At 40.0% G+C, this 14469-nt stretch overlaps 3 protein-coding genes across 3 annotated transcripts; 1 reads left to right on the top strand and 2 right to left on the bottom strand.

Moving 5' to 3' along the window:
* Nucleotides 1–1181: 1181 nt before the first annotated feature.
* Nucleotides 1182–3132, bottom strand: LOC145419273 (interferon-inducible GTPase 5-like). Its single transcript, XM_080299645.1, has 2 exons — nt 2595–3132; nt 1182–2451 (listed from the first exon to the last, which is right to left on the bottom strand). The coding sequence occupies exons 1-2, from the start codon at nt 3130–3132 to the stop codon at nt 1811–1813; spliced, it is 1179 nt and encodes a 392-aa protein (XP_080155771.1). The 3' UTR covers nt 1182–1810.
* A 4082-nt stretch (nt 3133–7214) lies between these two features.
* Nucleotides 7215–9556, top strand: LOC145422714 (interferon-inducible GTPase 5-like). The gene is made up of 2 exons (XM_080294394.1): nt 7215–7761; nt 7866–9556. The coding sequence occupies exons 1-2, from the start codon at nt 7215–7217 to the stop codon at nt 8492–8494; spliced, it is 1176 nt and encodes a 391-aa protein (XP_080150520.1). The 3' UTR covers nt 8495–9556.
* A 3230-nt stretch (nt 9557–12786) lies between these two features.
* Nucleotides 12787–14151, bottom strand: LOC145423510 (general transcription factor II-I repeat domain-containing protein 2A-like). The gene has a single exon (XM_080296112.1). It carries the CDS (start codon nt 14149–14151, stop codon nt 12787–12789), a length of 1365 nt encoding a protein of 454 aa, XP_080152238.1.
* Nucleotides 14152–14469: the final 318 nt, after the last annotated feature.

The raw sequence follows: 14469 nt of genomic DNA, 5'->3' as shown, positions 1-14469 counted from the left end.
AGGGGGAGAAAGGATGAACAGGTATGAAAGTGAGGTGAAGAAGAGATTTAGGTTTCTTCCCTCTTGTCTTCTGTGAGATTAACAGTTCTAAAGATTGGATCTAAGAGGTTCACAGCTGACAATTCCAGAAGATGTGCTAGAGGGAATGACCGTTGTCCAACCTGTGAACCTGAAAATTGGTTTTGTTTTTTTGGTATTTCGTCTGCTCGTTTTTTGTCGTGTTAGAGTAAAGAATTGAGAAGACTTGGATTTCCTCTCAGCATGAGACACAGAGATGAAGACGTTTGTGGCCAGAGTGTGCCCTTTCTCTCCAACGATATGAACAAAATCTGCATTAGCTCAAAGTAGGTTAGTTAGATAAGTATAATTCAAGTAATTTAACTTATCATTTTACAAATATTGCTATTATTTTTTATTCTGCCTTTGTTTTGCTCCTGATAAACTGCTTCAATAAAATATCCTGCAATTGATGTCTAAATTGTGAACATTCAACTTTTGTGAAACAGTAAAGGGATAAATCTGAGTATTAGTTGTAGTGTAAGTAGCTGTTAGGTGTAACTCCAGCTTTTTAAAATATAAGAGTCTCTTGGGGCCTACTGTCCAGGCTGCTAAAATGAATTTTGTTATTAACAAGTACACAATCTAGAAGGGAGCTGTCATAACAAGTGTGGCTGCCATAAACTGAACCTGCTCTCAGGACTGTTTGATATGGACCGTTTCCATATCAGAGGAGGCAGGAAAAAACACCTGGATGACCTTGAAGCAGTTTGAGCTGGGCGAGTTCCCTCACCCACATCAGTGTCAATTTTGTTAAATTTGGGTTAGGGCCAAATTTGTAGGGGTGCTGGCCCTGCAGGTTGGCAAATTTCTAATGGTGAAAAATTACTTGAATCATTTTCTGAACAAGCTCTTAAAGTCGATCAGTTTAGTTTTCAGTTGTTATAGATTTGTTTTATTCACTTGCATTCTCACAAATTGAGAAATTGGTGTGGGGACGTCTGTTTTATTTTTAATCCAATCAGGTATTAAATGATGCATTCTGATGAAGCTCCATGTTTAGTTGCTCACCAGTGTTTCTAATATTTTATCCACTACACATATACAGAGAGTGGAATAACTCACCTGGTGTGTAATGTGTTGTTTAGTGCATTGGAATCTGTCATTAAAGCGGAAGTCGGAAATGATGCTAATGCTGAACTTTATTAATAACAGACAAGAATTATGGTGATAAACAGAGTTCATATTTGTATTATTATTATTATTGTTGTAGTTCCTCACTGTGACCACTGGAGAGCAGTGAACATAATTTACATTTAACACAAACACCACAGAGCAGTTTCTGTTCTACACACCTCTGCTTATCACATTAAATCATACATTCTGCATAACTTAGTATTTATTATGGTGGACGCTTCGATATGGTAATATAATACAGCAAAACCAGTTAGATTATTTGATCTGATTTGTACAAAATGTTGACATTAAAAATTAACCAAATAATTAGAAAAAGCATTACAGCATCAATTCAGTAGCTCGTTTCAGTTTATGAAAAATAAGATCACATGCTTTCCTGTATTAATGTGATACAGGAGGAAACTTTGAGTGTGTGAAGCTGGCAGAAGTTACTTTGTTGTTTCTGCTTTGATAAGAGGAAATGCGAGCTGCTGAGGCCTCTGATACACAAATCAGCTGTACAAGGATGCTTACTGTTCACTGAAATGGGTCAAATTGATATCGGTGAACAATTCTTTATTTGTTTAAAAAAAATCAAAGCTTGTTTGCACACAGATGACTACTTTACTTTATAGTATCAAACTGACATTTTCAAACCCAGAGCTCTGTTAAACACCCTCTGGGCATCATCAGCAAGCTGGTTGAGGAAATAATTCAGAGTGGCATAGGTTGTTCCAAAAGAGAAGGTCATTGATAATGCAGTTACAATTATGGAAATCCTTCTGGATACTTTCTCTGCTGCCATTAAAGCAGCTGTACCTGCAACTGAGATAAACATTTTCATTAAGAACTCTTTGGTTATTTTTACTTTAGCCAGTTCTGACTTGATGACAGCACATAGATCATCATATGACACACCTGAGCTGGCAGCAAGTTTCTCCAGAGACTGCTTATCAAGACCAAACCCAGCTACATAATCTGTGACAACTGAAGTCATTAAACTAAGATTAAAAGTAGCAGCAGAAAGCCCAGGAACTGGAACAGCTGCTACAGCTGCTGACAGAGTAGAGTAGTATTTTATTCTGGACTGAAAAACTTCTTTCCTCTTGTTGATGATCTCCAGGATGATGTTTGGTATGGCAAACAGCAGAGCATCTCTCTTGTGTGCAGGAAGTTCTCTCTCTAAAGTCTCATGTAAGAGAGAGAAATCGTACAGGTGGAGCTCAAAGCCGGAAACCAAGAAGACCTGTGGAGACTCGATGCCTAAATCTTTGAGTCCTGTTTTACAGAAAATACATGTTAACATGATATCAAAATATTTTTTTAAAAAGGAAAAAAATAAAGCTAAGTTCTGAATATTTTAAACAGTAAATCCACAAAGTGATGTTACTTGGGTAAGAGTGATTAGATAAGAATCTCACCTTGTACAGAGTCATCTCTGATTTTTCTAAGAATCCCCTCTTTGCTGAAGTCTTTCTTTCCTTCCTCATCACGTATGTTGTTGTCGATCTTTGAGCGAACAAAGTAGAACTTCTTCTTCATCCTCTGAATCTCCTGAGCGAGTTTCACATCGTTTTCTCTGAAGCGAGTGTCTGAGATGATGATGAAGAAGTCAAACTTCTCAAATTCAACAAGTTCCAGGTACTTATCAGCTGGGAACGTGGTGGTGCCGATCCCAGGAAGATCCCATAAAGTAACATTAGAATAGTCTGGATGGGGGTACGATGTAAACTCTAAGGTGTTTTGTGTCATACTAGTAGGGGCCGCTCCCTCATCTTTGCTCTTTTTGCCTCTTAAGGCATTAACAAAGGTGGATTTACCAGATTCAGATTGTCCTGTGATGGCGATATTTAGTGGAATATCATTTGGTTCTTCTGAATATTTTTGAATCTTTGCTGCTGCTGCAGCTACGTCATTGTTAATCAGATCATTTTTAACTGAAGCACATAAAGCATCCATGTGGACCCTTAAATAAAAAGAAAGGCTGTTAGAATCACTGAACTCTCATCTCTGAATGCAGACAATATCATAAATCCAGTATCATCATATAATCTTGAAAGTTTCTTCTTCTTTGTTTCCAGCTGCTCTGTCACATTTTAAGGCTCACAGATAAAGAAAGTATCAAACAAATCAAACCCTGAATTTAAGCAGCTGATCCCTGATTTTTTTTCCAGAAACTCATCAGTGGAGCAGAAACTCAGTCCTAACTCAGACTTTACATTCATATTTAAATTTAAATGGAGAACAGAGAGCATGAATCTGTGTGTTTGACCTCATACATGTGGTTAACCCAGAAAATGAATTAATTATATATGCTATGAAATAATTAGCTAAGTGTTAATTTTAATTTATTAAAATTTGAAAAAAAAAACCAATTAAAGAAATATTTCAATAATTAATTAAATGCTCGTCCATTTCATTTAAAACATTTATTTATTTATTTCCATTTTATTTAATTATTGACACATTTAATTAATTATTTAATGATATATTTGTTTAATTCGTTTTGTTACTCCTGGCCCATATATGTGAGCCTCCTGATGTGATGGAAAGATACTGTTAGCAAACGGTGACTCCCTCTGAGCGAGCTGACCAGAAATTTTCAGATTTTCACTTGATAAATAAATATTTACAAGCTATTTCAGAGGGATGAGAATATTTGATGTGACATTAGGGTTTCCAACTGTCCCGTTTTAGCCGGTATATCCTGTAAAATTAGCAAAATAGGTTCGTCCCTTATTCTACCTTAAATGTCACGTATACTGATCGTTACCTGCAATGTCACATACAGTGCATATTTACACTATGCCCAGCTGGTTGTGCATTGTGCTGCTGGTACGCCAGAGTGTTCCTTATTTGATAATTACAAAGTTGGCAACCGAATGTGTGGAGTCACTCCAATGACAATCAGTTTCTTTTTTGTCGACACATTTAGAAACATTACAACAAACGGGCGATTTTGCTACAGTAATAAGAGCCCCATGGTTCGAGTCACTCTCATTGTGAAAAGCTTCATATTTATCATTCAGGTACATTCAGGTTTCTTTTAGAACCCAAAAGAAAATCTGTAACAGGTGTGTGGGTGTTTTTCCGTCAGCGATCGCGGAAGTCGCCCGTGTAGAGCCGAGTATGACTCTAGAGACCCACAGCCCCCCTCCAGCCCCCCAAATAAATAAATAAACAAACAGTTGCACCGATGTGTTCAGATTAAGAAAAGGTGAAAAAACATCACAGGCTGTTCTGAGTGAATTTAACTTTGCAGACAGAACTTAGAATGTTGGAGGTTTACCTGCGCATAATGATGTTGGAGCCTTGTATTCCTGGTGGGCAGACTCATCCAAATAGCGGTGGTATCAGTGCCAACGCTCGTATTGGTATCGGATCGATAGTAGCGCGATAGGACTGTTTCCTATACGCTCAGTTCTTTGCTCCCGGAAGCATGCCTGTGGAAACTCCTCCTCTCACCCTGCCCTCAACCTCAGTGATTCACCATATATTTGTTATTACATACCCACTGTTATATTTTGTGTTGGAAATACCTCTGCAAATTGAGGAAACTAATATCCAACAATTGTTTTAAATGTTTCCACCAGTCCCTCAACTACAGAGAATAGCCCCCTACCCCGTTGTCACACAGCAAAAATGTCAGTGTTGATTTTGTTTTTCAGTGTTAGTTGAATTCAACAGAGTTCGGAGTTTAACACTTAATCGATTTAAAATAACACGTCGGGAGTTGATTCCTGAAAAGTGTTGGTGTGGATTTTAGTCGTTACAGCATTTTAAGACTGTAAGTGTTGAATTATACCACACAAACTATGGGGATTTAATTACTGGTTTCTGTGGCCAGTAGTTTGTGTCACATATCTGTGTCACATATGGACTAGAAGTACCCAAGTCCTGATCCGAGACACCGATGGGTGGTTGAGACAACAGGGCTATAACACCTGTAAAGCCCTGTCGTCCAGTTTCAACTCATTATATCAGAACAGTAAAGAAATCAAAACAGAAATTCAAACATAAAGAATCGTGCGGAGCTGTTTGAACCTGATCACCTGCTTCAAAGCATTCCAATAGTCTGACTGCCCCCAACTCCTCCTGACAAAGAAACTAAAAACAATCAGAGTAAGTGAATGAAGAGGACATGTCCCACCCTGTGGATCCTTGCTTTACTTTCTCTTTCTTTCTCCTTAAAATGGGGATGCTGTAATTAGAAAACCTGTTCCAGTAAGTGAAACTAATTGTGTGAGAAGTTGTCCTTTGGTTTATATCAGTGAGCCAAGCCATGGAAATATGAGCCTGATGCTCTCTTACCACTCAGACTTACAACTCTAATGTTAAAGGTTATTTAACTGCTGTTTCAGTTGAATAATTAGATTTTTCACATGATCTACTGGCTATGATCATTTCAAATCCAGTAAGGTGATAAAAGTTAAAAAAAGAATTCTGTGAAAAGAATTAAAGAACCAGTAGAATTCATATGGAAGGACCTTCATGGCTGTAGAATACTATTCTGTCAAATACTGATGTCATCAGAGAGTTTAATACATGTGAATTTATGAGAGCTAATGTCCTGAGTGGCATTAATATATGTGAGCAGATATGACACAGAGATTGGATCAGAGCACATATGCAGTAATAGATCCGTCCAAATATTTTTCCCTAATGAAATGTTGTTGTCATGGGATACAAACATTATACTATACGTACACTTATTTAAAATTCCTTTAGAGTTGTCTCCTGCAGAAGGAGCAGTATATAAGCTCTGCTGTGAATGTAGTGTGATGTATACTTCTAAATCAGCTGGTTTACAGTCAGTGCTGTGGCTCACACGGGTTGCTGTCATAATCTAAAATATGAAAAACATTAAAATTTCTTTACTCAGCAGGGTGTAGAGAAACAAAAAACAAATGAGGAGTCATTTGTTTGAGCAGGGATCAGCTGGTCCCTGCCACAGCTCTGTGGTCAAACCAGTTTCACTGCTGTGTACAGAGGGCGTGGTTAGAAATATTTAACCTCCACCAGCTCATCCATCATCAGACTGACTTCTTTGTGCAGTACTTTTCATCGCTCCAACAGCTCAGCACACAGGTAAACCTCTATCAATTTGATCAAACTATCTGTGTTCTGTCTGTGAAGTTAAATTCACCCAAATTCCAACCAGTGAACCTCTTCACTGATCTCTTCTTTACCTTTTGCATGCTGGTGTTAAGTGGTTGATGTTTCATAGTTTTGCCCTTTCTGTCTTTAGAGCAGCAGCTCTTCAGTCATACTTTACTCTGTAAGACTTGTACATGTTTGGTGAGTGAGCCAAGAGGAAATGTTTGTGTGTTTACAAGACTTTGTTCAAGTTTTTGTGAGCAGCAGGTGAATCAGAGCAGAGAGCCACAGCCTCAAAAAAGTGTTTGTTTTTTAGATAATTTTCCAAGCACAGTCATTATTGAATCCTTACTCCTAATTAAAACTGGTGAGCCCTTGTGTAGTTAATTAGCGTACAAATACTACTTTGTAACCTGAGAACCCACAGCTTTCATAGCAAATTTAAACACTTACTGATTCTCCGTAGACCGACTCTAATGCCTCACATCAAACTTTTTTTTTCATCTGAAATACCTTGAAAATATTAATTATGAGGTGAAAATCTGCAGATTTCTGATCATCTCCCTCAGAGGGAGTCACTGCAAGCTTAGTCTGTTTCCATCAGAGCAGGAGGCTCACACTGGGCTAACCACAGGTCTGGGGTCAAACACAATGGAGACCAGGAGGTCCCCATTTAAATTTAAATGTAAAGTCCGAATCGAGACTTTACATTTTCTGCTCCACTGATAAGTTTCTGGGAGAAATTAAAGATCGGATGTTTAAATTCAGAGTTTTATCTTTGATACTTTCTTTGTCTGTAAGTCTGAAAATGTGACAGAGCAGCTGGAAACAGAGAAGAAGAAACTTTCAACATTATATGACGATGCTGGTTTTATGATATTGTCTGCATTCAAAGATGAGAGTGCAGTGATTCTAACAGCTTTTCCTTCTATTTAAGGGTCCACATGGAGGCTTTATTTACTAAAGTTAAAAATGATCTGATGAACAACGACACTGCTGCAGCAGCAGCAAGGATTCAAAGATATTTAAGAGATTTAGAAGAACCACATGATATTCCACTGAATATTGCCATCATAGGAGAATCTGGTTCGGGTAAATCGACGTTTGTTAATGCCTTCAGAGGAATACGTAATGGAGATGAGGGAGCTGCTCCTACTGATGTTATAGAATCCTCAAAGGAACCTATAGCATACTTCCATCCAGACTATCCCAATGTCACTGTATGGGACCTTCCTGGAGGTGGCACCATAGGGTTTAGGGCTCGTAAGTACCTGGGATATGTTGGATTTGAGAAATATGACTTCTTCATCATCATCTCAGACACTGGTCACAGAGAAAATGATGGGAGACTCGCTCAGGAGATTCAGAAGATGAAGAAAAAGTTCTACTTTGTTCGCTCAAAGATTGACAACTTTATGATTGCTGAGAGAAGAAATCAAGACTTCAGTGCAGAGAGGAGTTTTACAAAAATGAGGCGAAAATGTGTTCAAGGTGAGTTTCTTTTTTGTTAAGTAAACACTTTATTATCCCAAAGTTGGGGATTATTTACTTTGATTGTGAAAACTGTGCTTGCTTTATGTTTCTTTATCACACAGGTCTTCGAGAACAAGGCATCGAGTCTCCAAAGGTCTTCCTGGTGTCCAGTTTTGAACCCCACCTGTATGACTTTTTTCTCTTACGGCAGACCTTAGAGGGAGAACTTCCTGAAGTCAGGAGGGACAGTCTGCTGTTTAAAATGGCCAACATCAGCCTGGAGATTATCAGGAAGAAGAAGGAAGCATTTCAGTCCAACATAAAATACTGGGCTGGTCTGTCTGGAGCTGCAGCAGCTGTTCCAATTCCTGGACTTTCTATTGCTGTTGATCTCAGCTTGATGGTTCCAGTTGTCAGAGATTATGTAGCTGATTTCAGTCTTGATAAGGCATCACTGGAAAAAATCGCAGAGAAAACAGATGTGCTGTATGCTGATCTGTGTGCTGTCATCAGGTCACCACTGGCTGGAGGAGAAATAACTGCTGATCTCCTCATGAAGGTGTTGTCCCAGCTAGCATGCACAGCTGCATTTATGACAATAGAAGAAGGTGTTAGATGGATTCCATTAATCGGAATTGTAGCATCAGCCGGTCTCTCATTTACTGTAACCTACAAAGCTCTGAGTTATTTGCTCAATACACTTGCTGATGATGCTCAGAGGGTCTTTAAAAAGGCTCTGGGTCTGAACTAGTAAGTAAATGATAATGTGATTCGGTGTTCAGTCTACAGCAGATCTCCTTTTCTCTCGTCAGAGCAACAAGAACAGAGTAACTTTTACAGAGTAACATGCTCTCAAACTTTCCTCCTGATCTGTGCCACATATGGACTAGAAGCACCCAAGTACCCGATGGGAGACACTGATGCGTGGTTGATGACAACAGAGCTATACAGGGCTATAACACCTGTAAAGCCCTGTTATCCAGTTTCACATCATTATATCAGAACAGTAAAGAAATCAAAACAGAAATGCAAACATAAAGAATCGTGCGGAGCTGTTTGAACCTGCTCACCTGCTTCAAAGCATTCCAATAGTCTGACTGTTCCCAACTCCTCCTGATAAAGAAACTAAAAACAATCAGAGTAAGTGAATGAAGAAGACATGTCCCACCCTGTGGATCCTTGCTTTACTTTCTCTTTCTTTCTCCTTGAAACGAGGATGCTGTAATTAGAAAACCTGTTCCAGTAAGTGAAACTAACTGTGTGACAAGTTTTCTTTTGGTTTCTGTTAGTGTCCAACCATACTGTAATATAGTGTCTGAGAAGATGTCCCTGGTACAGCAAACACTCTTATACACAACTATTATTCATTATATCAGGGAGATAAGCCATGGAAATATGAGCCTGAAACTATCTTACCACTCAGACTTACAACTCTAATGTTAAAGGTTATTTAGCTGCTGTTTCAGTTGAATAATTAAAGTTTTCATATGATCTGCTGGCAATGATCATTTCAAATCCAGTAAGGTGATGAACGTAATAAATCTGTGAAAAGAATTAAAGAACCAGTGGTGGTGGAGAGATTTTTCAAATCATCCCTTTTGGAAAGAAAGCAGTAAAACATGATGAAAAGACCTCCATACACACAAAACTGCATTACTGAAAAACTGGGCATAAAGTGTCAAAAATAAAAATAATTATTCTGTGAAAAAATGTTCCTCATCGATTTTTTACAGTTTAATATGACTTGCATATGTTTAAGGTTGTAAAAAAATTAAAATGCTTCTTAGCAGTATGTGACATGTTAACTGTCAACATCTAGACAGCAGACATGATCAACTTCTTCATTTCACTGTCTCATGATTGGAGCACTCTCTGGAATAGCTCCAACAGGGAGAGCAGCACACCTGAAAGGAAAGGTGGAGCAGATTAGGTTCCAGATTAGAGATCAACAGGTATGAAATCTGAACTTGGCCAGTTGATGAGCTGTTTTGGTGACCACTTATCCTGATAGTCGATGTTGAGTGAATCCAGATTATGGAAAGACATCCTGGCTTTATTCAACCTGCTGTGGTCTGAGATTGTTGGACACAAAGAGTCCTGAAGGATGTGACTACGGAGTTCAACACAGCCATGCTTTCTTTGTGTTAGCTGGCTCCCAACCAGGTATGCAACATCATTACTAAAGCCAGGTAAAAGAGAGACACTTTGGTGACACAGAAAACTTGGCTTGGATTCTTAATCTTAAAATTATTATGGAAAAATGTTAAATGGATGAAAAATATAAAAGATTCTGCTGCTGATTTTTCATCGGATGTCACGGTTCGGCATGGCAAACCGTGGGGGTGTGAGGAAAAGGAGGACCCAGGCGCGGAGCTCTGTGTGCTAAGCAGTGTGTTTATTTACAGTGGTAAGGAAAATAACAGTAAACCCTCTGTGCAATCCCGACTCCCGTGACGTGTCCTCTTCCCAGTGTCAGTATCAGTGTCCCTTCTCCCAGCTCCTTGGTGTCTGAGCATACCGTGCTCGCTGTCCTCTCGTCTCCCCGCTTCTCCTGGGGAGATAACAAACAGGGAGCCGTAAGACACACACAATGCGGAAGAACAATCGTACTGACTGGGCGAGAGACTGACGTGAAGTCACGCAATGATCCCGCGTCGAAGAGAGCTCCACCACACTCTCAAGTAGCTCCGACGAGGCCTGATCAGCTGCAGGTGTGACATGGTCTTCGGGTGTGGCCAATCACCTGCCAGGGCCACACCCACACACACACACAGACACATATGCAGGGAGAACGAGGGACAGCAATACAAAATACATATATTATAATACTAGTCCAAAACTGCTCAGGGTCCCTGGGTCGCTCAGACCCAGTACCCTGGACATCGGATGTAAATCAAATATTTGAAAAAGAATAACGCATGAAAATAATCCTTCCTGTCTTCATCGCAGCTGATGTAGCTGGCCTTGAACTCAAAACAGATCTGATGGCTCCAGTTTGTTCATCAAGCCCTCTCCTACATGTGTTTTGTTGAATGCTTATTATTCCCCACTAATGACAATAATATCTTGTGGAGGTTTTAAATCATCTTACAATAATAGATACAGAGAAAAACCCAACAATCATATGAGCACTTTGGCGACAGTGGGAAGGAAAAACGCCCTTTTGAAATTGAAACAATAACTATGTGACTGTCTGTTTAAGGTAAGGGTGTTGAACTCCGGGCCTCGGGGGCTGGTGTCCTGCAGGTTTTAAATGTGTCCTTGATCCAACACAGCTGATTTAAAACGGCTAAATGACTCCTCAACATGTCTTGAAGTTCTCCAGAGGCCTGGTAATGAGCTGATCATTTGATTCAGGTGGGTTGACACAGGGTGAGATCTAAAACCTGCAGGACACCGGCCCTCAAGGCCTCGAGTTCGCCACCCCTGGTTTAAGGCTACCCAGGCACACAAAGATCCACAACTCTTTCCATATTTCACAGTTAAAATCTTTCCATTCCGGTCCTCAGACCTTGTTGGGTCTGTCTTAACTACACAGCAAAAGCATTGAACACCAAGTTCTTCGTGTTACTCATGCATGAGGGAGACCTGCCTGGAGCCAAGTGTCGTTCCACCCACTTGACCTCCGTCAGACTCTCAGCCAGGTTCCCCATAGCACTCCTTTCATTGAGCTCACATGAATATACATAGGTTCATTAACATATGACGTCTACATACACACAAAGAGTACCTTGCCTGCGCGTTGTGTAAGTATGTGTGTGTGTGTGTGTGTGTGTGTGTGTGTGTGTGTGGGGGGGGGGGGGGGTCAAGATGTGGCCCTGTGAAGACTCCCCAAAGCTGGTGCCAGGAGTCTAGTGGTCCATCTAAACAAAAGGCTCTTAGCCTAAAACTGACATTGCTACGTTTATCCTACCATAAAACAATAAGACAAGGTACGACCTATTCCCATGCTCCCAGGATGTAGGTGTGAATGCCAGGACACTCTGGAATGCACACAAAGCCTTTGCAGACTATTAAGGATCACACATCCTATCACTACACAATCGATTATACACCTCTAAGCATATATGGTTAAATATTTTTAAGCATAAATGACAATAAACTATACAAATCTAACAGACCTCAGGTCTGAATCTAAACCCAGAGAGATATAAAACCAAAACCCAGCTAAACAAACAGAGCCTCAGAGATGTGGAACATGTTTTATCTCACTGATCTTATTTCCTTGTTGTGTTTCCTGGTCTTTGGGCTCTGTGTTGTTTGCGAGAGCACACAGTTCCTACATTGTTTGCATACCCACAGAAGATGTACTGAAGCACAGGTGCGTGTTTTCATAAAATAGTGAGTGTTGCTGCCTGAAAAAGCAAAAAAGATCATGTTGCATGAACTAACCACCTTTTTAAAATGTCAGTTGTTAACCGATGGCTTTGACAAAGACAAAAGAACAACTACCTGCAGTATAGTATTACAGTACATCTCACAGAATGATGGGAACAGGTTTTAAGTTCTCACAGGGAAGAAAGGTGATTAAAAATATGTGTCTGACCTTTACTCCTTTATTCCTCTGATCTTTGAGTTTGCTGGGTGTCAGGTTTATATAATGGATATTCGTTTATGCTTAGAAATATTTACTCATATATGCTTAGAGTTTTATAATTAGTTGTAGATTGATAGAGGTTTGATCCGTAGTAGTCTGTGGAGACTCTGTGTGCCTCCCAGAGCACTCTGGCATGCACACACAACTTAAGGTCAGGAGAGAGGTTATATCTGCTCTTACTGGTAATAGGAGGACACCTACTCTGTATCTGGTTAAGTATAAGAGCCTTTTGTTTAGATCAGGGGTGCTCACACTTTTTCCGCATGTGAGCTACTTATAAAATGACCAAGTCAAAATGATCTACCCACTACAAAAATCCAAAACATATACTTATTTATAAATATATTGAGGATTCTTTATATCTACAATGTATATACATGCATAACCGCAATATCCAATATTTCACAACACAATTAACAATGTAAATTTTTTGTCATTACCTGAGTTTACTCTGATGACTTGCACTGAATTGAATCAGCCAGGGATGCATAGTCCGGACAGTAGCTGCTGACGGCCAGCCTCAAACACACTTCCAAATGTTCATCAGTCATGGTGGAACGGTACTTGGACTTAATGATCTTCATGTGGGAAAATGATGACTCACATAAATAAGTGGAGCCGAATAATGCAGTCAAAGAGGCAGCACATTTCCTCATGTTGGGGTACTTTACTTCTGTGAGTAAGTTCCAGAACTGTCCATGATCTCTGGACTTCAGCTCAATGTCGGCTTGTAGTGTCAAAATCTCATCTTCCACTCCAGAAGAGTTCAGGTGAAATAGTTTTGCAATTTTTGATGCGAGTGAATCGACATCAGCATCTTCCCAAAAAGGATAGCACATGAAGGTAGCGATTGGCTCGAGCAAAGAAAAGTCTTGAAAGTGTTTGTCAAACTCTGACAGACAATTGTCAATCTGCTCTGTGTAGCGTGCACTGTCAAGTTGCAAACAGGCCATCCCCTGCATCTCCAGCTCTGACGCCAGGTTTTGAAAGTTTATCAAATCATGGCGCTGCAGCTTTAAAGAGAGATGCTGCATCTTTCGTTTGAAAGCATTAACTGAGCTGATCATGTTGATCACTGTTTTGTCTTTTCCTTGCAGCTGTAGATTAAGGTCATTCAACATGTTTGTCAGATCGGTTAAAAATGCCAAGTCTAACAGCCACTGACCGTCATTAAGTTGCATGTATTCTGCTTGTCCAGCTACACGGAAAAACTCCTTAATCTCCGGACAGAGCTCTCGAAATTTTTGCAGGAATTTCCCTCGACTAAGCCACCTCACGTCAATGTGTAGCAACAACTCAGAGTGGTCGCAGTCAGCCTTCTCCAGATGTGCACGAAATAACCGTCTTTGAAGAGATCTGGCGCGAATAGAACAGGAGATCTTCGTTGCAACATTCATGATCTCCTTCATGTTGAGCATTTTAGCGCATAACGCTTGTTGGTGGATTATGCAATGGTAATTTAGGAAGTCCGGGAAAGTATCGTCCTGCCTGCACTTGGCAATAAATCCATTCAAGCGGCCAACCATTGCGGGTGCTCCATCTGTGGTAATAGACACCAATTTGTACACTGGGAGCTGGGTTTTCTCGATAAAGTTTTTAAACGACTGAAATATGTCCTCTCCTCGCATCTGTTCTTTCATGGGCAGGACTGTTAATAGCTCTTCTTTTGCAGTGATATCAGTAAACACCATACGAATGAAAATGCACACCTGGGCTGTGTCACTCAAGTCCATAGATTCGTCCAACTGCAGTGAGAAACACTGGCAATCTCCGATGTCCTTCCAAAGTTGCTGGGTTAAATCCTCCGCCATGGCTAGACTGCGCCGTGTAACTGTACTTCTTGACAGCTGGAGAGCTTTGATCGAAGATGTTATTTCTGCCTTATTTTTAAAGTCTCGGAACAATGAGTCAGCTGCTTCAACGAATGCCTCTTTTACCATCTCTCCATCTTGAAAAGACTTCTTGTTTTTAACGATGATGTGACTCACCCGGAACGATGCTTCGGTGGCAGCTTCCCTTTTGAAGTTTGTTGTGTGAAAAATGACTGCTGTCCGGACAACTGGGATTTTAGTTTATTCACCTTTTTCTTTCTTAGCTCGCTTTTTGGCGGGAATGTAGTGTCGTATTTT

The sequence above is a fragment of the Astatotilapia calliptera genome, chromosome 3, assembly GCF_964374335.1.
Source record: "Astatotilapia calliptera chromosome 3, fAstCal68.1, whole genome shotgun sequence".
Lineage (NCBI taxonomy): Eukaryota > Metazoa > Chordata > Actinopteri > Cichliformes > Cichlidae > Astatotilapia > Astatotilapia calliptera.
This window is presented reverse-complemented; position numbering and strand designations above follow the sequence as displayed.